The 27,685-nt window shown below is 40.7% G+C and overlaps 2 protein-coding genes across 2 annotated transcripts; one reads left to right on the top strand and one right to left on the bottom strand.

Annotated features, from left to right (window-relative positions):
- Window positions 1–340: 340 nt before the first annotated feature.
- Window positions 341–3,790, top strand: nol7 (nucleolar protein 7; the record flags this gene model as incomplete). The annotated part of the gene is made up of 8 exons (XM_080503711.1): window positions 341–525; window positions 605–665; window positions 1,350–1,405; window positions 1,503–1,528; window positions 1,627–1,705; window positions 1,850–1,968; window positions 2,388–2,465; window positions 3,436–3,790. The coding sequence occupies 8 exons, from the start codon at window positions 341–343 to the stop codon at window positions 3,507–3,509; spliced, it is 678 nt and encodes a 225-aa protein (XP_080359837.1). The 3' UTR covers window positions 3,510–3,790.
- Window positions 3,791–7,728: 3,938 nt separating this feature from the next.
- Window positions 7,729–27,134, bottom strand: ranbp9 (RAN binding protein 9). The gene is made up of 14 exons (XM_080502850.1): window positions 26,544–27,134; window positions 24,232–24,343; window positions 22,807–22,859; window positions 19,133–19,300; window positions 17,840–17,862; window positions 14,637–14,821; window positions 12,918–13,030; window positions 12,005–12,113; window positions 11,689–11,843; window positions 11,356–11,506; window positions 10,470–10,591; window positions 9,811–9,962; window positions 9,093–9,204; window positions 7,729–8,456 (listed from the first exon to the last, which is right to left on the bottom strand). Exons 1-14 carry the CDS (start codon window positions 26,758–26,760, stop codon window positions 8,326–8,328), a joined length of 1,803 nt encoding a protein of 600 aa, XP_080358976.1. The 5' UTR covers window positions 26,761–27,134; the 3' UTR covers window positions 7,729–8,325.
- Window positions 27,135–27,685: the final 551 nt, after the last annotated feature.

Raw genomic sequence — 27,685 nt, 5'->3', positions numbered from 1 at the left:
TGTAGAGGAAGTTGCTTGTTTTGAGCTTGTTTTGCGGGCACACGATGCTTGTTTCTCACATGAGATCTGGCAACACTCGGCAAATATATATATAATGTATTTGTTTAATCACTTATAGAGCTTGTAGAAAGTTCCGAACAAGCAAATTACTTTTAAATCAAGCTTAATAAACAACAACACGCATTTGCCAAATTTGTTAAAAGGCTTTATAGGGAAAAACGAGCAAAAAACGCTGTAATAAGCAGACTTGGCAACCGCGATGGTGTCATAATATTATTATCAGACCACCAATCACCGCTCTTCTTCCGCCTGTGCGTCATGCGTCATTACGCAGACCAACATGGCGAAGAAACAACGTGGTAAGACAAATTCCTCCTCGAAGAACATGGGCAGTGGAAAACAGACAGCAAAATTAAATGTACCGCTCGAGTCCAGTGATGATGAGGCGCCGGAGGAGGTCACCTTCGAAGACTCCAAGGCCCAGGCGCTCCGGAGCATGACGGACGCCTTGGAAACAGTCCGCAGGTAGCGAACGCCACGAGCTCGAGTGGAGGTGTTTCTTTCGTGCTAATGCTCGAAATACAACGCGCGTTTATTCTTACAGGGAGAAAGAGGAGCTGAAAGAAAAGAGGAGGAAAAGACAGGAGCTGTTCCAGGAGCAGAAGGTCTGTGCATGTCTTAAATAAACATATACACGTGTTAAACACAGAGGTCCAGCATTGTCGAGCATTCACAACAAACATAAAAAGGCCCTCTATTACAGGGTGGCCATAATTCTGACCACAATAAACATTTTTATAAACGAGTCACAAGTTTCTGTAACCTCTATTCTATAAAGGTTTCTCAGAGGTTAAACGAGATGCTTTACTAAGATGATCTCTTTTGGACTAACAATTGTAGAAACGTAACTTCAAAATTGCTTGTGTTAATATGATTAAAAAAATGTCTTTTAGAAAAATTAAATACAGTCAAAAGATGTCTTTGCTATCAACCGAAGTTGAAATGAATGGGGAAAAAAGGTTATTTCAGAATCCAGCTTCAACAAAGTATCTTTAGTTTTCCGATGTATTGATTTGATAAAACTGTGACCTCTCAAAGAAAACTGACCTATCCCGTGCATCATGCAAGTTCTCAGGTTTCAAACAACTTTATAAAATACTGTAAATGTTTGAAATGTATGGTTTATTTCTGGTGTCGGACTGATGAATATGTTGGTATGCTGACGTGAGCTGAAAGCCACAGACATTTCAGTGGCTGCAGACTTGTATTTTCTCATGCCGACACCAAGTTGCGTATTTCCAAATGGAAGCGTGGAGTCCTTGATTTAGCTGCACATCATTTTCCCACAGAAAAGAAAACTGCTGCCTGCTGACGTGTTGGAAGAAATCGGCTCAACTCCTTCAAAGTTGGTCCACTTGTCTGATTTGCACTGTTGCCCTTTGATTTCGCATGTTCACTTGCATCTTTGCTCTGTCGAGGTCTAAAACTGCTTTATTTTCCAGGAAACACAAAGACTCTGAAGATGAAGGTAATGAAGAAAAAAACAATCGGTGTGATTTTAAACATTTTGGTGGTTTTCAGTAGGGTGGCGTTCAGGTAGTTATAACTTAATTCACTTGTTTTCAGCTGAAGAGGAGCAGCAGAAGGACAAAGAGACGCAAAGGAAGAAGAAAAAGAGGAGTGGGAAAAGTCTGGATTCCAGAAAGTATGTTTAATATGCTCTTCATTATTCTTCATTTGAATCCTAACTCATTACTATGCACTTGTTTCAAGTGTATTTAAATGGAGTGCTCTGCTGAAGCCGGTGACATTGACACTCTTGACATGTGCGTTTCATTTCGTTTGCCAGTTTTATGGGGAAATACACAGTGACAACAACAAAGGCACAAACGACGTCTGTCCAGCAGCAGGCAGCTGCAGACTTCATCCAGTCCCGACTGTACGGACCAGGAAGCTGCAGGACTACAAGTAAGCTGACGGCATCAACACTGCAGCACAGATCTGTGTGAACAGAGTGATATTTCTCTGCTCAGTCAACAAACTGAGGTTTTGTAACTCACATTAGCTGTTATGTTAAACCATAACCTGTATAGGTATAAAGTCACTATAAACCATTATTCCCTGATGCTTTTGGAAATTCAGTGTTTTCCAGTTTACACACCTACTTCTAAATAATAAGATATCAGCAACTGCAAGCTACACTCTGTGGCAGTAGTCTGTCAAGACTCTGATCTGCCTCAATTTGAGCTTTGCTACAGTGACGTTCCATGTCGTCCCGTGAAGAAGCCCGCTCTCCTGGGCGATCTGCTGGGAGGACGGTGGAGACACGTGGAGTTTTCGGTCTGATGTGGAGCTCAGCTGTTTGACGCGTCATCTCTCTCTTGCAGACAATGAGATGCTCTCCCTCCAGAACAAGAAGGGGCAGAACAAAACTGCCGCGGTGCAGTTTGTCAAGAAAGACTGGGGTATGTAGAGTGAGAGAAATCCACACTACGCTAATATGAGTTTTCTCACACAAATGCATGAATACAGAAGGCAGGTTTCAAATAAAAGCTGCTCAAACCAACAAAAGGAAGGGACATATTGTACAATAAACCTATGTGTTAAATCTTTAACCATCAAGCTAATTTTCTATATCTTCGTAAGAATCGTACACATTTGATAGCATATGTACATTTTGCTTGCAGGAAATATACTCAGTTTAATAAGAACCTTAATTTAAGTTTCATAGAGAATATAAAATGCTTTATATGTAGGTGTGATTAAAGACTATTCTTCAAAAAGTTAATGAATAAACTGCAGATCTCTGTTCACTTCCAACCATAACCCAGCCAGCATGAGAAAGGTTCATAAATGTAATGTCACTGTCATATTAAATGCCACCGCTATAATCCTGCAGGTGCACAGGATTCTTAATGCAGTGCTTCATGTTACGTCATAATGGTTGATAACATGTCACAGCAGCTTTGTTGGTTTTCCACTGAGCCCCGGAGACAACAAACTAACAAAAAAACACAGGCTGCAACTAAAAATATTTTGCGGAAAGGTCTCTGTGCATCTTGGTGTGGATAGAAGCATCTGTGTGCCTGCTGAAGGTTTTGAGTGGTCTGATAGAGAGGGTGCTTCCAAATAGTCCCTCCTTTCTCCTTTTAGGAGGGACTATTCAGATGCATCCCCAGTCTTCAGTTAACTAGTTGATTGTGTTTCCTTCCTTGCAGCGCCATTATTCGTATTGGAAAAAACTAAAGGTTTTTTGAAAGAGACTTTGAAAAGTCAGCCTCTCCTTTAGAAATAAGCGAGAAGCAGCAGCAGTGAATAGGTAGCGAGGCTCTAATCGTACATTTTTAGGAAACGTAAAGGATTCATACCAAGAGTGTTTGTGTTTGCTGTTCCTGTAAAAAAAACATTCTCACTGAGTCTCCTCCTTCCTTCCAGCCTGTAAACAAAAAGCCAAAGCGGAGAAGGAGAAGAAGAGGTGGATCCACAAACAGAAAATGTCCCCCTGTTGACAGGAAGAACATATTGAACACTGTGACCAGGCTGAGAGGCCAGAGACTCGAGAACACTGCAAGAGCCTGAACGCTTCAGATCTTTACAAAGACTTGAGAAAAACAATGAAAAGCCATCAAAAAGTCTAAAAAAAACACAACCCACAGGGCACGGTCTTGTCAGGTTTTAGTACAAGGCTGTTTTTTGTTTTGTTTTTTAATGAAAGGTTTCTTTCTGTGAGCATGGCAAGATAGAGAAAATAACCTGTCGTGTAATATTTCTTTGAAAGCTTCAATAAAAAGCCAGCGAGCTGACATCTGTTTATCGTGCTGTACAGATGTCTACTCAAGTTCATTAAAGAAACCAGCCTTGGCCAGTCTATCTTGGAAACGCCACGGTGAAGTAGAAGCAGCGTGGGTCGATCTGCTACATGGAGCGGCATGACGAGCAACCGTCATCCACCTGGTCTGCGGCTTGGGAGTAACGCGTGGCCCTTTAGTAGAGGCCCCCTGAAGCCTTCACTAAATTATACATAAACATTTTATTTACACGCCAATCGTTTTCAAAATGACATCTCTTGGATTTAAAAAAAAAAAAAAAAAGGCACAATGACAAATGAGAATAGCCTAAAATCAGGAGCAAAAATGGCTGAAAATGATCAAATATTTACTATTTTAAATTGTAATTGAAGCTTCATAACTGCAGCAAAAGTGTTTTTGTACACGTCGCAAAAGTAAACTTTAGAAGCCATATTGGCCTCTTTTTGAAGGTGAAACGTGGCTCCCAAGTAAATTTGATTTGGTAGAAAATCACAAAAGTGGCCGTTTCAGTGATAAAGGTTGCAGACCTTTGTTCTAGCGTCACTTGTCCGTGTATCCTTGGGGAAATAAACCAATTGCTCCCGTTGGAGGTCGAGCACGTTGCATGCGTGTGACACTGATCAATGGTGTAAAGCATCTCGAGACTGCTGAATCCAAGAAAATGTGTTAAATAGTCCCAAGATGCCTGAAGATCTTTTCTACAACAAACAAAGTCAAACTGGACCTCTCTGCCATCTGATAAACTAAAGTTATTTGAAACATGACCATGTCACTAAATGCCCGTCGGTGTTTGTGAATTTGAATCTAAAGATTTAACTTTGTTCCAAAGAAAAACATTCCAGATTTGATCATATAGAGTAGATATGCTTGAGTGTGTGGCTTAATTGTATTTAAAACTCAAGCTGGCAGAGTTTTGTATAACAAAACCAGACTGATATAAGATCTTCGGGTTGTTGCACATCATGTCTGATGCACGTGTGTGTGGCTGAATATGTCTTTGAACACTGCGTGATTTTATTTGGATCACCTCTAAATGCACCATCCCAAAAGAAATACTGTTGAGACATGCAGACGATTAAAACCTCTGTATGGTGGTTTGCATTATCTAAAGAAATGTTTGTAAAGGTAAACTGGTTAAGAGCTTATTGTTGACATCTATTACTCGCATAACTGTGGTAAGAATTCAAGAAAATATTACATGTAGTCCATAAAAACAGTAAAAGAACCAATTCAGTGCAATAACATACAAACTCATTTTGTTAAACACTGAAATCTGCTCAAAGTAACAGCAAACTAAATTATTTGGACAACAATTCATCTGGGATTAAACTGGAGTCCACACATTTACTTGAAAGCAGGACACACATTTGACCTCCCAGCGTCATGCAGCATCCACACAAGTTCTATCATTTGTCATTTTTAATATAAATCTTTTCACCCTCACAAATTGCACATTTTTTTTTTCTTTTTTTTCTCCAAATGGACACACAGTCAGCAGCGGACAGCTTACTGGTTGACATCTTCCTTATACACTGAACTGGCTAAAAGAAGGATAAAAGGAAAAAAGAACAAATCAAAAGACATCTAACTTGATCTTACCACCACTTTACTATGGCATGCATAGGTTTCATACCTTACTCAGAAAGAGACAACAGACACTTTGTCTAAGAAGTTTTCTAAATGATGCCGTGACTGCTTTGCGATCTGCCAAGAAAGAACAAAACAAAACAAAACAAACCAAGGTACAGAAAAGCTTGGTTTCACTGTGAGGATAAAAGTCATTTCCTGGCTCTTGGAGGGGAAACTAGGGGTTAAAAAAAAAAAAAAATTGATGTCCAGTCACAGTCAGTCTTGACGTTTCTGTTAAAGTGATGAGGACAAGCACACAGGAGTAAAAACAGCAGCTGCAACATCGACTCCCTATTTGGTTCAGTGCGGTCGCCACAGTGCAGCGGACAATACTGGATGCTTTTGTCGCTTTTTATCCTTTTTGCTGCTTTTCTCAGTTTAATGCCAGAGGAAGGAAACTACAGCAAAAGTGAAACCAAGTGGGCAGAAGCAGCTCTCCTCTCTACGGGATGTTAAAACGGCGTCGGAGGGGGGGGGTGTCAGGGCTTCCGATACCTGAAAGTTTTAAGTTTCAATAACGAGCGAAGCTCTACGAGAGATCCGTGTATATTCAGGGCTTGTTCAACATGGGACAGGAAAAGCTTTTCTCTGCCACCCAACGCTATAAAGTCGAACTGAAATTTGTTTTTTAGCCAGAAACGAGCGAATCGGCTTTTAGTTCCAACATAATGTGCCTCCGAGTCTTTTCTCCTCGCCACCAAAATGTGCAGATACAAATGACTGAACGTGATCCAAGCAAGGGGGTTCAAATTGGACTTTGGAGTAATGCAGTCCGGAACCTTTTATCCAAAACAAGTTCAGTTCTGTTAATAGAAACCCCACTTAAACCGCTACTTCTTTTGGGAACCTTTAAAAGCTAATAACGTGCTTAGTTTTAAGTAACTTGTACTCTATTTAACAGAAAACAATCATTTCCTTTGTTGAAAGGTTTCTTCTGCAGTATTTTTTTTTCCACCCCACTACATTGTTGGGTTGTACATCAATACTTCAAATTGCAGTACGACTTTAACTCCACTGCTGAGCTTGCTCAAAGGCCGACTTCACTCCAGCTCCATAATATGGTCTGAGTATTGGGGGGGGACGGGGGGGGGGGGGGGTCAGTCGGCTTCCTGTGCGGACGTTACTGCGCCAAACCAACAAGGATGAACTGAGAGACATTATTTTGGCTCCTGAGTTCTTCGTGAAATAAAGATTAACATACAGTGTTACAAAAATAAAGGTTAACAAAGTTTCAATGTTTGCATCAAACTCGCTGCGCCAGTGGGAGTTTTTCGTTTGGTGTTTTTTTCAGTTTTTTTATTTTTTTTATTTCTTGTTTTGTTCCTGGAGGGGGGGGGGGGGGTATTGACAAATAAAATGGGATCAGAGCTCACTGCAAGGTTCCTACACAGTTTTCAGTCTGTAGAATTTGTTCTGCTTCGATGTAGTAAGAGCAGCCAACTTTACGACAAATCTTAATTGAACTTCTCCAGCTCAGTTTCAGGACAGACGTCACACACATTTCATCCGTGTAGGAACCCTGGTGCCACCAAACAGGAAACAGAAAAATTTGTACAGGCTAGATTACAACCAGCACACTCCAGGGGTCACTAGTATCAATAGAAAAACATTAAAAGGATTTCCCCCCCCCACCCCCACATTGACTTCCTTTCATTTGATAACTAAATAACTTGCTCTATTGATATAACTCCATTTGGTTAAATTCATATACAAACGTTTACATGTACACACGCTCTTCACTGGTATCGGTGAAACTGGGAACTTTTATTGTTGTAAGTCGGTGGAATTCGCTCTTGCTGGCGCTCAACAAATATGTGAATGCAAGTAACAATAATTAATGTGATAATTAGAATATTTATTAATAATAATTATCTTCTGCACCATGCCTTGTAAACCTGGGTGAAAAAAAATAAAATAAAGAGCCAAGTAAACACCCCCCCCCCTCCCCCACCCCACAATTTTCCCCGAGGAAAACAAAAACGGAACAGATTAAAAACAGGGAACGTTGAGTCAAGACTGCAGATTTGCTCTGGTTTTCTTCAGAGTCCTCAGTCCACATGCGTCGCAGAGACCTTGGCTGATGTGTAGACGGGTGGGGTGGGGGGGTGGGGGAGGGGTCAGGGTGTCTGGAACGGAGCCTCACGTCAGCCAGGCTCTGACCATGTCTTTCCCGTCTTCAGCATCAGCCTGCTGTTCGATTATGTGCGAGTTGCACATATGCCTGCCAAGTCAGGTCTGCAGGTTGCACATTGAAGGGTGATCAGACACCGTGGGTCTTGTCTTACCCTCCACCCCCCCCCCCCCCCCCCCCTCCCCATTTTACTTTTCCATTTGTTTGCCCAGGGTTGGAGGGTTTTTTTTTTTGCCACTCTGCCGACCCTGGTTTCATGCTCCACGTAATCAGGAGCTTAGTATTTATTGTGAGTCCACACGAGTATTTTCATGTTGAGCGTTCTTGGCGGCCCCTCCAAACTGTCAGACCAACACAGATGAGCCCTGGTGGGTCGGGGTTTAGGAGAGGAGCAGGAGCCACCGAGGCGGAGGATAATTTCTTATTTACGATGGAAAAGTCGGAGTCGGATATATGTGGCTGCACTCTAAAGATCAGTCCAGAAATGGGTCCCAGTCCTCAGCAGTGTCTGTTTCAATCAGTAAAAGCGGAACAAGAAGCGAGTGAGATGGTTAACTTTCTATCACTTTGTGCGGAGGGACATTACCTCTGCTAATACGACGACACTGACTGAGGCAACGGAAGGAGACATTTCTGGACCGCCCCTCTGAGTACGAGTGTGTGTGTAGGTGTACGTGTGTGTGTGTGCGTGTGTGTGTGCGTGTGTGTGTGTGTGTGTGTGTGAGTGTGTGTGTGTGAGTGTGCGTACACACAGGGCTAGTGCAGGTAATCGTCCACAGAAGCAAAGGCGCAGGAGCCGCTGCCAGTTCGAGCCATGATGGCGAGGCACTGGGCAGCCTGACCCACAGCTTGGGCCAAGGGGGGCTGCTTGGGCAGGTTGTGAGTCTCTGCAGAGGAAGAGGAAATCAAACGCAGCAATTAGGTTTTAATCCATTCCGGAGCTTTCCTTTAAAACTTCACATAGGCAGTGAAAACAAATGGATTTACACTTATACAGGTCACGCCATGGTACTTTTATTACGACTAAAACATTATGTTCAGTCACTGAATGATTGTGTTGGTTTTGTTTCGCCCCAAAATTTACTTTTACAGATAGCAGTTTGAGTTTTCATTTTAAAGGCTGTGCATTAAGCCATACAAGTTCCACCAGTTTTTATCTCATCTTCAAGCACATTTTAAATCAAATGTAGTCCTTTTCTCTCTCTTGTAAAACTCAATTGTCAGATAACATAATGAAGCTGCAGTCACATTTATAAGGGACGCACAATAAGAAAACATAATTTCTCCTACAACAAAAGGGTTAAAATGGTGCGTCAGCAGATTTAGTGCCAATGACTACTACAAAAGCTGATTGAACCTGCAACATAAAACCGATGAAAATCGAATCGATCCAATTGTCTTTCCAAGTCAGACTTGAGTTTAATCAATATCTGATGAATCAAATCTTGTGTGTCAACATCCGAGTTGTGACAAATTAACATCAAAGCCCTGATGTCCCATTTTTCCCACCACCACTGACCCACCTAATATTGCACTGTTGAGAGTAGAGCACACTGGTTCTCTCTGAATAGCGTCCAGCTGGTAGCCCACCGGGCTGCTCCAGGGGTCCGAGTAGGCCAGCAGGCTGAATGCATCCTGCAGCAGGAGACAGTTGGACTCATCAGACCACAACGCAACACTTCAGATGATTTACACAAAACTGCATCATCAGTCTATCTGTGGCATTAAACTCTGTCACCCAGCTGACATGATTCCCACTACAACCATGCAACAAAGAAAAGTTGGTATCTCATTCCTTGCGTGGCTCATTTTGTACAGGAGACAATGATCTTGATTAGTTTGAATAAATTAACTCTTTTCTGTTTACATGCTCTTTGTTTGTGGACCTTATTAAATTCATGCAGCTTGAGGACTTAGACTGTCCCGTTTGCATGGATAGATTGATCAGATGTGTAGCTCACACCATTCCGCCAGCAGCTATGCAGACAAAGCTCCAGCAGTGGTACGCAATCTGATGTGTCATTTTACATGGACTCTGATGAGACTGGTGGGTGTGGCTTGATCAGATTCATTCACACCAGTTCAAGCTGCTCAGATTCAAGCATTTACATGAGGCCATTTTAACTCGATCCACATTTAATCAAACTTGTATTCCATGTCACCACTGCTAGTGGAATCCCGAAATGCTAAAATCATTCAAATCCACGACAAAACATAAAAAAAACAAAACTGTTAATTTACCTTGAGCATCTTCTTGTTGGCGGAGTTCTTGCCGCACTCACGGCGGAGGTGTTCGCTCATGCTCTGGAGCTCCCTGCCAAAATGGATCATTCTCTCGATGGCGGCCTGGCTCCCACCACACAGCTGCCTCTTGGACTGAGCTGACTCCACCTCTGCAAGCAGAACCAGCATGTTCGTTACAAATTGGCTCAAAACATTGAGACCTATACAGTGCAGGATGTGACAATAGAATGCTGCTATAGTACCACTGAAAAACGGACACTACTCCCAAGCAAAATGTCATCAAAAAAGAAAGGTGCAAAGCAGAATTAAAACTAAAACGTATAAAATAGGTGGTGGAAAATGGAGACGTAGAGCCAGAACCAAGTTGGGAAGGTTTGTTTTTGTCATCAAAGGAACAGCCTTCTCTGCTCGTCACAAATTTGTCAAAGAAGGCATCAATCCCAGGCTCAACGCCCGACAGCCAGAGCAGCAGGAACAAATTTACAGACGTGTTCTGGGTCAGCAAGGGCAAGACTTATCAACGGTGCAGTCGTGTCTGGGCATGAAACGATAAATGTGAGACATTCTCCCCCCGTCTTCATGACGCATTTTTCAAAAGATGGGATTTATAGTCTGGGAAATACAGTACAATCCAGAGATTCAGTGGCTCCACCCACCCATTTCTGCATCACAGTCATCGGGCTCTGTGGCATGTTTGGAGGTCCCGTTGAGAAAACCATTGGAAGAGGACTCTGTGACTCCATTAGTGAAGTGGTCAACCTCCATATCCACGTCGTTACTGGGGAAAGACGAGAGGGAAATGAAATTGAGTGATGGAAAACAAGATTTTCAGTCAATGTGTGCAACACAAACTTAACCTCATAATACTTGAAACTGGCGTTGCTGAAAGAGAGCTGTTCTCACACTTTGGCCAGTACAATTCATGTAAAACACAAGTATAACCTATACAGTCTTGTTATTGCATCCGTCTAGCATTTAGGGACCGCATGAGACTTCATCTCAATTGCCCACAGACCTTTGTGATGAAGCATGGGATGACTGTGTTAGAAAAATAATAAGCTCTCAAGTTCCCTGGTAATCTTCAGGAAAACTAGAGGTGTGTGCTCTCACGTGCATGAAATAATAAGACAAGTGTTCATTCTTGTGGGATGAAAATTCCACAATTAACTGCAAGACCAACAGCTGATATAAAGACAAACTTTATTATTTTACTATTTCTGTTTCCAGTAGCTATGCTGAGCTTAAATCCCAAGAGAAAGTGATAACATAAGATGACCAACTGGCTAATTACTAAATAGTGATTATTCATACAAGTAAGAAAATAAATGTCCTTTTGAAGATTTTAAGAAAAACTGAATTATCCAACTTTATTTTATCCTCCACAACTCATTCTTTCCACTCATACCACTCAAAGTGAGGTAAAAAGGTTTCCATAAAATGAATAGCTGACACCATTACTAGTCTTTCCACACACACGCTCAACAGTTTCATCCTGAACCGACATGCACATTTTACTGCAGTTTAAGAGATTATCCTGGGTACCTGGTTATGGGCAGTTGGCTGCAACTCCCATTGAGACTAACATCAGATGCTGGGAGAATGGAACCAGAGCCTGGAGGACAGGGCTTATGACTGTGAGGGGAGCTGTGGCTCTTATTAGATGTCACACCATTACAGCAGTTGCTGTCCAACCCTGCAAAGTGAGAAAAGTAGAAAAAAAAACTCATGAACAGCCACATCATAGCAACATTGCACTTTCCTCATACAGATTCCAAATATAAAAATTGTTCGTGTGAATGAGAAGGCCCATTTATGTTGAGTTGATGCAGCTAAATCAGATGTAGGGCAAACACTGAAACTGTTGCTGGGCCGTACCTGCGAGGTAGGGCTGGGAGCTGCTGGCTTTGTGGCTGGGGCTGCTGAAGTGCCGGGGGGAGCCGGGGTAACTGTCCTGAGACTTTGGGCTGCGACCTCCCAAACACCTCACTTCACTGTCTGTCCCGTTTACCATCTCTATGAACTGTCTCACCCTGAGGACACAAGTGGCAAAATGTCAAAAATATAGTGAGGAGAAGCCAAAACAGGATAAAACATGCAAAGGCGAAATAATCCTTATATGCCATCAAAAATAACAATCAGCTCGATTTTTTTAAAGATATTGTTAAAAAAATATAAATTTATTTGGTCTTACTTGAGCATAAAAAGAAGGTTTGGGTTCCTCTCCAGGAGGTTTGGGTAGAGCTGCTGGGTGGTCTCAATGGCTTCGCCCATTCTGCCCGACAACACCAGCTTCTGGATTTCTGCAAACCGACAGCACATAGATTAATGACAAATATTCCTACAAAGTTATTTAACATCATTTATGCTAGATACTTTAATATTTATTTAGGTTTTAAATTCAGTTTCTGAAGTTAAGAAAACCAAAAAAAAAGTCATCCGTTGTTAAACTGTATAAATACCACGAACAAACAAGCCTCAAAATGCAACGCATGAGCCACTTTCTCTTTACTTTACATAGTTTTCTATGCAGTCTTCAGTCTCAAGTGTCCTCCGTCTATTCCTCTGGATTCATCCCACAACTAAGTAGAACTCACAGTAGAAAGTCACAGTTTTGCTTTTGGTGTAGTACTCCACATATTTCTCCAGGTCAGGATAAATATGGTCTTTCTTCAGTTCCTTTTAAACACAGCACTATGTAAGCAGAGTAGGAGCAATGCTGCCTGATCTTGCGTCGCAAAATGGTTGAGCATTTATCTTTTGGATAGCGCCGGCCAATTTCAAACACATGCTTGGTAGCGCTTTGGAAATTTGCCATCACTACATAAACATGACATACACCTGAAAAAGTTTCATGCTCTTCATCATAGGTTGCTGCAAGTGATAAATCCCGGTGTCACAGGAAAAAAAAAACATTCAAGTATACAAGAAATCAACATACATTGTGACTTCAGACAGTCACTGAACTTAAAACTCATTCAGATACTGTTCCTATTGGCTCAAATTTAGATTGCAGCCGGAGTTCATACACAACAAAAATGGTAAGCTCCCATTTTAAAAATCAATTACAAACAAAACAAAAAAAAAAAACACACAGGAAAACTCACTCTGTCGGTTTTTGATAGAGGCCAGCTCCTCATGCACAGCCTGATCAGTGGATTTGGCAAAGGCTTCAGCTGTGGCACAGTAACTGTGGTGCACCAAATAAGAAGCCACCATTCTAATAAGACAGGAAAAACAACAGCTAGTAAGAGGCTGCAGCAGGTGAAATTACATCCAATTACAATCTCAGCTGGTCATACACCCGTCACACAAAAGCAGAACTTTGTTTTGGGTTTTTTTGACAACGAAACTAATTTCATGGGGCATGTATCCAATTATGCAGAAACATGGGTAACGCATGGATAGTGGTTGTATAGTTTAAGGTAATGGAAGAAAATCTATACAGCGAGTAAAGATTTGTATCCAAGCTAAATCATAATCTAAATTCTAGATGTACAGTTTTGTTTTCTCCCCCCACCCCCATGAGAAGATCTTCTTCAGCCATACTTTAGAAACCAGAAGAATGTAAACAAATGATTTGTTTGTAGCGTCAAATTGAAACCAACATGTATAATTTAAACCGTCATGCCCAAATATAGTTGGATGAGAACATTTTACTAGGATCACACTCAAGAACCCCCTGCAGTCATAGATTTAATACGGATTTATTAAACTTTAAAACTGCCAGTTGCACAAGCTCAGGCTGCTGAAGACCGAAGTGACTGAAGTGCAAAGGTTAAAAAGCCACTTCCTTCACATTCAATTGTTTAGCTGCTGCTGTCGAAAATGAATAAATATTAACATGTTGGTGGCAAACCTTTGGCCTCCGAAAAGCATCTTCATCCGAACCCTTGAGTTCATAAATAAGAACTCTTTGGTAAAATAAAGTTATTTAATCTTGAAGTCACTTCAAAAACTACAAGAGTTTAAGAAGGCTGATGAGAGTTTCTGAATGCGTGCACCACTGTGTTTGGGTTTTGGGATTAGCAGATTAGAGAGGATGATGCCCTACCATCTTTATTGTTCCTTTGATGATTGCTTCATAAAACAAGAGCAATATTTTCTCATTTCAGTCTCAACTCCTCATTTCTTCCACTGCATAAACTAGTGAAATTGTGTAAATGCTGTATGTAGAAAATTCAGAAGGAAACCTTTCGCCACCTGATCACGACATTACTTTTACTTTGAAAAGGGACCATCAGGGTATAACTGCTCTGGTGTGAGCGAAAGACTTCCTGTTTTCATCTCAAGCTGTGAAGGAGCCTTTTCCATATACTGGCGATGGCTCCTTTCAACCCCACCCTCAACTCCAAATCCCCATCAAATGGAGATTAAATCCATTCAAGACAAGTAATCATAGCAACAGAGAGCTAATCCCATTAGGGCATGGCATAAAGAGAAACCCAGTTCCACGGCTTTTACTTCTGGATCATGGCTTTGATGAGGAAGTAGTCCATCTGGGTGTTGATCCTCTTCATGTTTATGTCCTGCCTACAATATTCAGCACTTCCAATATTCTTTATGCTCAACTTCAGTATGTACAAGATGAATCCTGAACTTAAAGAACAAAACAAAGAAAGTCGCAGGAAATTTGCTTTACATTCCTGTGGATGAAACAAAAATAAAATGCAACTGTTGATTGATTGGATTTCTGAAACGTGGCTCAAACTAATAATTAGTCAGAATGAAATTGCTTGAAGTCAGATCTAAACCTCACCAGGTGCATATGGCTTCTCGCATATACAGGTTTAAACAGGAATAATTCAGTTTCCAAATCCTCTTACTTCTGGATCATTGACTGCCACTCGCCCTCGCGCTCTCCAATGGGAAAGCGGTCAATTTGGGCCTGAATCTTCGTCCTCCACTCTCGCATGTAATCCTCAATGTCGAAGACGAATGGGTGTTGGCCGAAGTTCGCATCAACCACTTCCCCTGGAGTCTGAAGGCCCACGGTCGGGTACAAGTTAGGCTGCAGAATAGGCAGAAAGGCAGAGTTAAGGACGGCAAGCGAGGAAACCCAGCTTGGAATGTAATCGGGACAATGAATCAAAACAGGAAATAATGGGAGCAAACAGGAAAACAGAGATCCCCAAGAAATAAACTTCTCTCTCCAATTACCTTGGCAAAAATGTATGTACCAGCCAACAACACGAAAAAACAAAATTGCTGATTTGTAAGGGCAACATTTTACCTTTAGAAAAAAAGCCAGGATTTGAGCTCCTGTGACTTCAAGAAGACATTACGTAAGCTTTCTATTGCACCATTAGACCTGAAGGCAACTCTCAACCCGACTGCTGTCAGGATTTGGTCATCAAACCTAATGACTTGGTGAGTGTATCATTAGCTACTAAAAACTCAGACTCTAAATCAATTTGTTCCAGCTTCGGCACTCCACCTTACAATCTATTGTTTTAACGCAACGCTATTGCCGCACCTTCCTCCCTTACAGACCCACGAAGATCAAATGTTCAGTCAGGCTGGTTTACAACTAGATATGCACAGTCATGTAAAATGAAAATATGGTGGTTGTACATGCTGAAGACAGAGCATACAATGTGATTATCTAAAGTTGCTTTAGTGAAAACATTAAAAAGATTAACTACGCCAGCAAGACAATGCACCACCTTTATTTTATTTTTTTATGTCCCTAGTTCTGTACTGAACTGCTGCTGCTCTGTTATGGTCTTGACAGCACCTGCTGAGAGCTTCATGAGTCAAAGTCAAATCACAACACCTCTCATCTCGTTCACCAGTGGATGCCTTCTTCTATACTCAATGCTGTGGCTCCAACTTATCTACAAACCTCTCGTTGACTTATCAGGATCACTGGGGGAAAGCACACTCCGATCTGGGTCAAAGGTAAAAATTTAGGTACGTTTGTTTTCTGCGTTTTTAAAAGCTTTGGGGAATCGACGGGGCTGTATGGCTGTATGTATCAAGTCAACTATTAAGTTTACTGTTAAATTAAAATTAATTCATGATTCAACAGTCAGTTCCCTTCCTTTATGATGGACATTACAAATGTATGAGGACAGTCATGCAGAAAGCTGCATTTCAAACAGGAAAACGAGGAGTACGAATGTGACACAATTTAGTGACCCGCTCTGTTATCGTGCAAGTTGTTGACATGTTGTATAACAATGTCAAAAGGTTACGAGCGTGTCAGTTCTGTGGTGATATACTGGTAGAGAACGGTGTTGTTGTGTTTTTTAGTCCCCCGTTGTTGAGGACGACGTCGGCAATGACAGGGTGAGAAGATAAACAGACCAACGAGTGACGACTAATTTAAGGGTACACTGATGAAACTCCATTAACAGAATGGTGTAACAGCGGAAATGTGGGCTGAAAAGAGGCACTGGAAATGTGTTGTGCTTGGATTAGCAAAAGTGTCCACAAACTGAAATTTCAAAATCCGCCTTCCACAATTCATTGATTCAGTTTCCACACAATGAAGTAGGGCAGGAATTACGGTTCAGAGGCAGTGTTAGAGAAAAGGAGAAAGGGCTTAGTTGGGAATAAAGGCTAATGATACTTCAGAGCAACAAAACGTGCTTAAATTAGAGTGAAGATTAGGGGAATGAATATACTTATAGTCCCTATAAGAACGGTACCACAAAGCTGTGTGTGTTTGTTTGTGTGCGTCGTCATCTTTGTCATGGTCGAATAACCAGAAAGGTCAGCTGTGCTGAGGTGACGCACTTCACAGCACAACTCTGGAGGAACATGAATGTCTGGCTCACAGCCAAGTCTGTTTTGCTGCTCAATGGATTGTTGTTGTGGTTAAGACTCTTGTTCTTGTGCCTTAAAAACAGCTGGCTGAGCAAGTGAGAGGGGAAAAAAAAAAAAAAAAGTATTTACCCTCATATTTCAACTCAATACAAGCATGATTCCCGTAAAAAGACAATATTAGTTTGTGTGAGAATTGATCATGTAATAAAGCATGAAAGCCAACTAGAATGTGCATATGGTGATATTCTGTTAAAAATGAACAGCTTGTGATGTGATAAAAAAAATAGATTGATATTAATCGCTCAGGTGGTTAAGGCCATCACCTTTGTTCATAGGCACTGATACAACACAACAAACCAGCTCTCCCAGTCATAGCTTACACATGGTGGCCTTTTATATACTCCAGTTTTGACATACATTTTTCAATGAACTTCTTTAAAGACAATTTCTGGAAGTGTGGAGTCCATGCAGTGTTTCTTAAACCAAACTAAGCCTCCTCAGCTAAACACTAATCAATCAAGTCTTTTGATGCACATCTTAAATTAATTTGGTAGCAACACATGTCAGAAATACAATGATGTATTGGTAAGACAAAATATCTTACTTTCTTCTAAAAGAGGGTTTTAAAATGTTTATTGGGAAAGTATTGATCTACACTGAGAGAGGGTCAGACAGGCACAGATGAACAAGAAGTCCCAACAATTAAATGATATACAGACACTGAGCATCTAGAATTGGGCAAATCGATGCCTTCAAATCCAAGGGTGCGTTTACATTTGTGAAAAGATTTCTGATTTAGATTGGTCTATTCAAGGAACTGAGAATGCCATCCCTGAAAGGCTGATGTGTCCCAGGCAACCAGACAGACTACTTTACTTGAAAGCTGAATTAGAGCTGCTTTTTAATAAAAAGACAAAACAAATACAGAAGAGCCATCATGGAGGAATTCCTGTAAGGGTTTCAAATGTTTGTTCCAACAAGGGATATGGTAATGTGAGCTAAAACACTTTAAAAAAAAGCAATAATGTTTCTGGAATTTCAAGAAAAACCTATGTTAGCGTTCAACAAGAAACTCTCTCAGTTTTAATCATTTAGCTGTGGCAATAATTGTCATCTTTAGAAACCAGCTGGAAAATATCATCTGTTAAAGAAGTTTTGCAAAAAAACAAAAAAAGGATCTCTATAAATAGCCGTGAGTTACTAAGCAATTCATTAAAGAAACTTGAAAACAACAGTAGAACAAAATGCAGTTACTTACTGGTAAGTCTGTGAAGGCAATACCTACAGACAAAGACAAAACAAATATGCAAGTATGAAGGCCAGGAGTCATTTCTATTAATATTCCCACCAGAGGGACAGTCTAGCTGAATTGTGTTCATTTTAGCATTCTAAAAACGTATATTAGAGACTCCTTTGTTACAAAGGATAGATGCAGGAAAGATTTTACTTCGCCAACATGTTTCGGCTGCATCTGCAGCTATCCTCAGAAATGCATCTATTCATCATTACAAAAGAGTCTACAATATAGGGGGACAGTCTGCTTACATATACTGGGGTTATCGGCTAAACATCACATTTCAACTGGAACTTCATTCATAAATGCAACAAAACAAAAAAGCTAATGTCATAGCTGATGTACATTAACAGTAGCCACGTCACCAACAACTCAGCTTGAGGCCAAGTAGGAGCTCTGTCATCACTCTTCATGTGCTTCAGCCTGTAAAATCTGTTGGAAAATCTCATTATTCTTTAAAAAAAAAGGGGGGGGGGGGGGGGGGGCAACATGCCACCTTGAACTTCTTAATTGATTAATTATGGAGAACACCAAGCAGGAGTGGTTCAACTACTGCTTGGTTATATAGTTTACCAGGGAAAACCTGTGACAGTATTTTGTCTAAACTTTCTTTTTATGGAGGACCCTAATTTGTGCTCCAGGCACAACAATGAGCTCTGCTTATTGAGCTTAATATTCATCTGGCAGATGTTATGCCAGGTCTGAGGATGTGCAAAGTAGAATTGCACATATCAATGAAAAGGTCCTAAAATCAAGAGGCTAGACCTGGGGAAATGCCTTTTGATTTCTTGAAGACTCTGTGTGAAAAGATGTGCCTCCTGGATTTGGCTCAAATAGTTTGTCAGATCAAAATGTCCATGAAATCACCTAGAAATGAGTCCACAATACGTCTCTGTGTACATTACGTGATGATGAGAAGGTAAATCTTGTTTATTTAGTTTTTTCTTAGATTTTAAGACATACGAACCTCCTACTATGCGACTCGACAGCCAGTGTCCCAAAATTTCTAAATTATTGGTTTCATGGGTAATGTTAAGGTGGTGGTGGTGGAATAATATGCTTTAAGCAGATTTCAAGGCAGATTATTCAAAGACTGAGTTTATTTCAGGTTAAAAATATAAAATACTAGCTTTTTAACAGAATCAGGGCTACAAGTAGCATCTTTTTTCATTTCCGTCCGGCATAGAGACTAGAGTTTAAAATTTCTGCTGTATACTATGTGCACTGTGAAGTTATTTGCGTTGCAGAGGCACTTACCTAAGCTGTGGCCGTTCTTTGTGTAGAAACAGGTGTTGTTGATGAGGTTGACGCAGCAGCCAATCACATCACCTGTTGTAAACGTAGGTCCATATGGTTGGCCGGTGCCAGATGAGCAGAAGGAGTGCCCGTCGTCTCCGTGGTAACCATACGAGTGTTTGTCCCAGCCTAAGAGACGTGAATGACAGCGTACGATCATGAGGGTCGAGCGATGGAAAGATTTGAAAAACACATCACACAAACACAAGACATCCAAAATAACAGATGTGAAGAGCAAAACATTCAAACTCGAACAATTAAGATGTTCAAAATCCTTTGGGCTGCTCAGGAAGAGAAGTGCTTCAGCTCCTCCAACAAAATGTCAAAAATGTCACTGCCGCACAGAAGTAGAATAAAAAGTAAAGCTCAGGTTCAACCGATTTCCACAATTTTATCAAGGCAAATGTCCTCTGAAAGCCCTTAACAAGATGTTTTCTCCACAGGTGACGTCTGAGCTGCCTTGTGCAGAGTTCAGAGAAGCACAAGTTCCAAAGTACTTGGTTTGATCTCTTTAAGTCCGACTACAGTGTTAAGGGACAGAATGTGATGGAAAGGATTTTTTTTTTTTCCCTCACACAAAGTTTTTTTAGATATATCCATCCATCAGCACTTTTGTGGCAGCATGAATTCAGCCACTCCCTCATCCACAAACTCCCACTGTTAATTTAGCAAGCAGAGACTTTTGAGGTTTTGCTAAAATACAGTTGTAGGACAATTGGGGAAATTTTAAAAAAGTGCCATTTTAATTGCTTAATAAAACGGATTGTTGATGTTTCAATGACAATTTCGTCAGAAAGCTGACTATCCTCCCAGAATCTGTTGCTTTTAATACCGTTTTGAACTTTGTTGTGCACTTTAGCCATTTATTCACATTATTCCTATTTTTGGATCAATATTCTTTCATTGTGTAAATCTAGGTTGGGCTATCGATTTGATCAATTGGATGTTCCTTGTTCATTTGTTTTAACCGGAGCCTCAAAATACCTTCAATCAACTTTTGTTTCATTTCACATCTTGCATGTGTGCAGAAAGCACATGTGCATTTTCTCTCTCAGAGAGAAAGAGAGGAGGCCTCTACTGCACCACCAACAGCCTGAGGCCTGTTTTAAAGTTAAAAACCAAGTGGCAGGAGCCGGTGAGTTACTGCTGAGCTGCAGAATTAAGCCCGTCGTTGCCACATTCATCACTGGCAGGCGGCACTCAACTCTGCAGCAGTCTGGCAACAGTCCTTCCCAATTAGTAAATTTTCATTAGCATCTATCAATCAGCCAAGTCTGTGCAATTGACTTCCAGCCTCCTGTTATCTTTACATGAAGAGGGTGAAGCTCCTGGGTGGGTCCAGTTCTGAAACATTTGGAGGAGTGTCACAGCTCCTGTTTGGCCTGATAACCTTTAAAATGAGCAGCGATGACGTCTTTCTACACCGTGATGCTACCCGGACATGGTAAAGGACAGGCAGCCACAGAGGAGGAAAATTATATTGTGAACGGCACAGTTTAGATCTTTTCGTTCCCCCGTGGTATAAAACCGTATCCTTATATTAGGAAATGGTTGTTTGAGCACCAAAACTTAACAGGCTGCTAAGGAAATGTTAATAGTGAGATAAGCATTTTTTTTTGGCCCATTAGCTTGTGTTATAAGTATTTGCAGTCTGTTTTCAAAATGGAGCCCCCCATCACTCATGTGAGAGAAGATGAATTAGTGCAGTGCAATCACCAAAGAGGTTTTTAGGCACAACTCTACACCTACAATGATGTACAAATTCAAAGGCTGCCCGAAACTATAAACTTAGTTACTCTACCAGAAAAAATCTTTAAAATATACTTTTCATAAAAGGTATCACTTCCGCACAGAGAATAAACCAATACATGAAAACAAGACCATTACCACAAATTTCCTAAATCACACAAACAAAGATATGTTTACAAACAAACCGGAATTTGTAGCCATCAAGCTTGTTTATATTAAGTTAACTGACGTCATCTTTGGAAAGCTTGCCACCTGGATTTCTGGGATATGAAAGATGGCGTTGCGGCAGCTCAAGCCAAAATATCAACCGCATTTGACCGATTCAGTCCGACAAAAAGCCAGCCTCTCTCAAAGAAAGAGCATTCAAGTTCATATTCAAGCCATGAGAATGGTCTCAAATCTTGTGAAACTGATCATTTTTCCAGTTGCGAATTGAGATCTCGCAAGATCGAGTGTCCAAACGGGATCTTCGGGCGTTTCAGTGATGCCAAGATGTCAACAACTTGTTCTACAAAATGTAAATGTTGGAAATGCGCGCTTATGCAAGTGTATTGACAACACATTAGAGATGTACATCAACTAAAACAGGGTCCTATATTTTTCTGTTTTACCGTGTGGATTCTGGTAGAGTAACTCACTTTAGAGTATTTTCTTTTAAAGTTGACAACATGAAGTGAAAAGAGATCTCAATCAATTCTTGAACTGAAATTAAAGATGTTTTCAACATCATATTGGACTGAATATAGGATGACCTCAATTACAACACTTGTTTGTTAAAAAGGTTTTTAAGACCAAATCTGATTTTAAAATGGCATTTTCTCAAATAAATCTATTAAAAACACGTGGAATTAAACAACTCTTAGAATTTGAAAGTCAATATCACAGACGCGCGCACTATGCTGAACTTCTCAGGTCTTGCATACAGCTTCATCATCAGTCTCCAGTTTCCTCGGGCTATTCCTCACACAGATCTGCTGCCACACTGGTTTCACTCGTATAGTTGCTCTCATGCTCCGGTGAAGCCTGCACTCCCCAAAGCTCCTATATCGCGTCATCCTTGATAGAATAGGAATTATCTGTGATGCAGCATTTTAAAACCTTTGAGCAACAACACCGAGTCCCTGTAGTTGGCTTGTCCCCCCGCCGGGATGATCACCAAGTTCATTAGGTGTCCCCGACATTTAGCTGGCTCAGTCAGGGTTTCAAGGACTGCATCCAACACCAAAATCTTCCTCTTGTTTCAGAAGCCCCCCCTGCAGTTGTGTACAGATCTCACCAAAAGCTTAATAGGATACCCAAAATGTAAGATGATCCTACATTTTCAGACTGATTTCAAAGAAACTAAGGACTTCTATTCAGACAAATACAGTACCGGTACTCCGCGTGGATCTCTCGTTGAAAGCGTCATGCTGAAAACAAAATATACTGATGCCACATTGTTTTCATTTCAGTCTATCTTAAGTTGTATTTAATTAAATATACCATTCAATTAGGTAGAAGCATAAACAAATTACAGACTTGTAAGTTGCAATATTGAATTTTGATTACAATGCAATTTAGAAAAAACAAGCAGTGGTTAAAATGGTAAAACACATGATTGTTTCAATCAAACCACATCCATTTTTCCATTTCTGACAAAGAAACCCACCGAAATCCTGTATTTAATTTTTCTTTAACAAAAAGTATAATTTGTCCGAAGCCTGATTATACTAGTTTGTAATCGTCTCAGAGGCCAAATGACACTCTCGAATATACAACACAAAAGAGTTCTGATAACACACACAAGATTTAGACTGTGTCAGATGCCAGCAGACAAATTCTTCTCACCACACCCAACGACAGCGCTAACAAACACTGTAAAGTGATCAAATATTGTGTCGTCTTACCAGGGAGTCTGTTCATGTTCACACCCTGAGCCGAGAGGCCGATGCCCATGTACCTGTGGGTAGGTTAAAAAGAAACTGATCACATTACCTGTCACAATTTCTCCGGCAAAATATATCGGCTTTTGAAGTGTATCAATTCGCGCTGCCGGTACATTTCAACTAAACAAAATGTTGTATCTTGTGCCACAATTGTTGTAAGACTGAATTTAGATTGTTTTGTTTACTTCACCACACATGTACAGCTTTTCATTTAACACAGGCGAGCATAACAAAGCCAAATAAAACTTCAACAGTCTATGAACAAACAGTCAATCATCTTTGGTCAAAGAGGGTCCACTGATTAGAAACAAGCACTGAAGTCATGCAACTTGTGACTCTTTCCATCTTAAAATGAGGCCTTTTACAAAATTAAACTATGAATTGAAGGATTATGATTTGGCCTCAAGTCCCATGAAGATTTGATGTGTGCGTACATTTACTCAACTTTGTAGTGTGGTCTTGTGAGAAAGCTTTTCAAACAAACAGGGTATTTGTACTAAATTTGCCGAAACATAATGGATGACAATTTTATTGATTGTGATCTGCAATTGTGATCTGCAATTTGGAATACCAGTTTAAAAAAAAAAAAAAAAAAGATCTGAAATCAGCTTTGAACGCGGTGGCCCAAATGACTAAATGAACTAGCCTGGAATAAAAAAAGCATCCTATTCAAGAGATAATGCAGAATACCCCTGTAGGTTACAACTGTGGCATCATGATGCACGCTGGTTCTAAATAACAAGCAACTAAAATGAGATTCAAAACGCTGGCGGATTACAGCGCATGTAAATCCAGATTAGAGGCGTCAGTTCCTTGGACTTTACACTTTCAATACCCCACCACCTCAAGAAAAACACGAGTGTCTCATCAGTGACGATAATTGAGTTTAGAGGCTATTTATATGATTGATGACTGCAACAGTCTCCCTGAGGATTAAAATTATAATACAGCAGAAAAATATCTTCAGTAGTTCTTCCTGTATTTTTTTTTTTAAACACCTTCAGGGATTTTAACCATAGTGTGCATTTGTGATCAGGACCATTGATGTCAATTTGAATGTTAACACTGATACATCAACATGGATCACATGCAACCATGGTGATGTTCCATTTAGATTCTTTCTTTTACAGCCACAGCAAGTCACTGCAGCTTAAACTGTAGGCTGGGATAGTTTTTTGTTTATGTTGGATTCCAACCCAAAATCCCTCATACTCATGAAGACTTAACCCAATGCAGCAAATCAATTTAATGATATAAAACAATACAGTGCAGCACACTTGGGCAATGGAGTTATCAGCTAAACTGCCCTCTGAAATGGCCTCCTTTACCTTGAGGTGACGTTTATCGAGTTTGTTCTGGAACTGAAGCTTTGTACGGTGTTCTTACCCATCTCTGCCTTTACTGATGATCTTCACCTCGAAGTAGTACACGCCACAGGCAGCTGGGATGGGGTGTGTGGCCCGTACAGATGCCGCATCTTTAGGGGTTTTGCCATGACCTTGAGGTAGGGTGGGAAAAAAGAGAGGGAGAGAGAGAGGGAGAGTGATGAGTACCAAAGATTATGGATCTTTATATAATCAGAAATGGGAGAAAAGCGCTGAGCATGAGGACAGGAAGAGACATTCATGCAGCTCCTTATGCTGATGACCTTGATTCCAACTTTGATTTTCAATAAACTTAAGTAGATAATAGCAGATAACACAACGAAGAGGGAATCTGGCTCCAAACTTTTAAATCAAAAAGGAACATCAGTCATACTAAGAAGTTATTTCCTTTCACTTAAAGAACACCATTATGGCCAATTCACATCAAATCCCATCTGAAATGTTGAATCATAGAGACTCTGCAAAGACATCTGACATAGAAGATGACCCTCTGGCAAATTATGAAAACAATATCATACACTGAAATGCATTTCACTTTCATTTGTCAGATTTAACTGGAATCAGTTATGTTAAAGATGGTTTATCTCCTTGATGAGTTTGGTCAAAGCAGATGTTGAATTATTTTCTATACTTTTTTTTAGATTAATTTAAAAAAGAAAGGACAAGCTCATTTAGAAACATGCATATTACTACATCACTATAACAAATATCTAAATGCAAGTATAATTGGAAATGCTGAGTAATACAAAACAGCCCCAATGAAACAAAACAATCTTTGCTTTAAGGTGGAAAGAAATCCCTACAGATTTATATACAAGGTAGGTGCTTAATCCACAACAAATTATTACAAAAAGAATTTAAGTAGCATTGTTTTGTCAAAAACTGAAACGCAGGACACCAGGCATGAAATGCAGCTTTACAAAGTTTGTATGAGATGTACCCACCAAGCAAAAGCAGAATGAGCAATCTCAATAAAAGGATCAAATGTTTTTTTTAATGATCCTACTTAAATATAACTTAAATAATACTGTTGTCGAGCGACTAAATAAAACATGCATGTTGGTTGACATGTTTGTGCCCAAAAAGTGTTACCCTCCGTGTTAACCAATACCCCTAAATTCAGTTTAATTTCTTTTTTAAGCATTGATGGGTTTAAAAAACAGTACTTAATGGCATCCAAGTACCTTCAACGACATCTCAGCATTGTACTTTAATATGCTGGATACTGGAGAGTAGCCTCATTACTTATGAATCTATTACATATATGTATATTGAATGCTTGTGTTTTCACCCAAGAATGATAATTATATTGCGCATAGCAACAATGGACGATTCTCTTCAGAATCATCGTTTACCAGCCGATACTGGGAAGAAAAAGTCGAGATTACCTAGATGACTATCTGAGTCAGACTGGTTGGAGCAAAGATAGTATAGTTAGACCTGCATTGTCTACGTTCCTCTTAAAACTGGCGTGATAAGAGTGAATCTTGTTTTAGTAGCGTGTGACTGACGAAGTTCAAAAGGCATCGATCTGCACTCTCAACTAGGCCAGATTGAGATGAATCTTAAGTACAAATATTGTAACGAGGAAGAGTGCAGAGGGCCAGTGAGACCCAGGATAATAGAACACACCCAGGAAGCACAGTGACACATTTTTAACACTCGCTTTTTCTAGAAGGCCTCCATACCAAAAACCCTCGAGTTCAACCTGAACGTCAGAAAAAGACACTAAATATCCAAACCCAAGCTGCTACCAACTATCTGTATCTCTCCTGCCATCAATAGCTACTTCACTGAAGCCCAATTCTACGAGTAGTGAATTATGGTATTCGTGTCTTTCCTTCCATTAAATTGCTTAATAATGCTACGTTAGCCTATCCGAAGGTTGATCTAACATCACGTCCTTTTTTTGGGCTAACGTCACACGATCTAATTTGGTGAATCAAATCGAGTCAAGTCAGCCACAGTTTTACTTGATTTTCAGAACTATCATATGTACGAATCGATATATTTGGAAAGAGTAGCTTGAAATGTTGTTGTCTGAAGGCTTCGGGGAAGCAGCTCACGGGGCTGAAAACAACGGAGCAAGGGGAGCTAACAAGCTATTAGGTCAATTTTGGCTGTGGATACACCTCGCCAGCTGGTCGGGTTGCAAGATGTCCTCTGCCTTGTTGTTGATGAAGCGACTAGCCTAGCCTACTTTGTTTTTAGCCACAACGGCAGCTGGCTTTGATCCGCTGGCCATGGAGCTAGGCTAACACTAGCTTCGGCGAATAGAAGTGAACTAAACTCGAGTGAGAGTGTTTGTCATACCTTTATAGTGAACACGGAGGTTGTTCTGAGACAGCCCGATGTAGCTGAACTTGTCCTTCGGGCTCCAGGACCGAGGGAGCGGCGTCTCGTTTTCGTTAACGGCTGGATAGAGCCGTCTGAGTCGCTGGTTGAGCTCCTTTTCCTGCTCGTTCAGGGCAGAGTCTCCGTGGACAACAACCGACATCAGAAACCCGCAGCCCGACGATTGTCCAGACATGACTAACGACACAAGTTTTTATGGGGGGGTGGGGGGTGGCTTGTCAACAACAAGCCAAAGCCACTGGTGTCCGTCAGTGTCTGGGTTTTTTTTAGGGGAGTTTAGCAAAGCTAGCTAGCAGGCTAGGCTAACTGGCTGAGAAGCAGCCAGCGCTGGTTACCCGAGCGGCTAGCCTGGCTGCTAACGCGCTTAGCTCGGCCAGCGAAGGCGAAGCGCTCGGTGAAATGGCTCAGGTTGACATTAGCTGACACAATTCCATAAATAAAGACACGAGCGGGGACGCTACACGTCGCACTGGATCCAAGGGAAGTAGCTCAAAGGCAGACGAGCTGGTCGGCGCAGAGAAGAAAAGTAAGTAGAAGCGTTTGGCCAGACGGTGGGACAAAGTATGATGAGCTCGGCTAGCCTCGATCTTTTGTTTGTTGTCGGAGCTTCATCTGCTGATCTGATTGGCTGAGAGCAGGTCCACTCACTTCCTATGGGACTGTGAATAAACAGAATGAGCAGTGAAAGCACAGAAAGTGGACGATCACCTATTGGAAAACTAAGTAATCCGTCACTTTAGTGTATGTGAGCAGTCAGATATAGAATAGATAGACAATCACCATTACATCTTCACCGTACACTATGGGAACTGTTATTCTTCAACTACATTTACATCCAATGAGAGTTATATATCAGATTCACTGTATTTTCCCTTGACTCATTATTCAAGATACATTTTAGTTTTTCAATTTATGCCACACTATAAATGTCATTATTTGTGCATTTTACAGTGCAGGTATGTAGTTTTGCCTCTAGCTAATACATCAAAGTAATTCACACATTTTTCCTCACCTCACAACTCAATGATATTGTTTCACCAACATCATCACATCATCAGTATGATTACAAGGATCACTGTCGCATCACAAAAAGATGATGT

Source organism: Blennius ocellaris (genome assembly GCF_963422515.1).
Source record: "Blennius ocellaris genome assembly, chromosome: 10".
NCBI classification, from domain to species: domain Eukaryota; kingdom Metazoa; phylum Chordata; class Actinopteri; order Blenniiformes; family Blenniidae; genus Blennius; species Blennius ocellaris.
Note: the sequence above shows the minus strand (reverse complement) of the source record. Positions and strands in the feature narration are given on the sequence as shown.

What these genes read in the sequence shown, in the direction of transcription:
- ranbp9 (XM_080502850.1), bottom strand. Translation starts at nt 26,760, where the DNA reads ATGTCTGGACAATCGTCGGGCTGCGGGTTTCTGATGTCGGTTGTTGTC. An exon ending in GAACATGAACAGACTCCCTG is followed by an intron (nt 19,301 to 22,806) that starts GTAAGACGACAC and finishes CACGTCTCTTAG; the next exon opens with GCTGGGACAAACACTCGTAT. An exon ending in CCAACAAGAAGATGCTCAAG is followed by an intron (nt 9,205 to 9,810) that starts GTAAATTAACAG and finishes CTCCTGCTGCAG; the next exon opens with GATGCATTCAGCCTGCTGGC.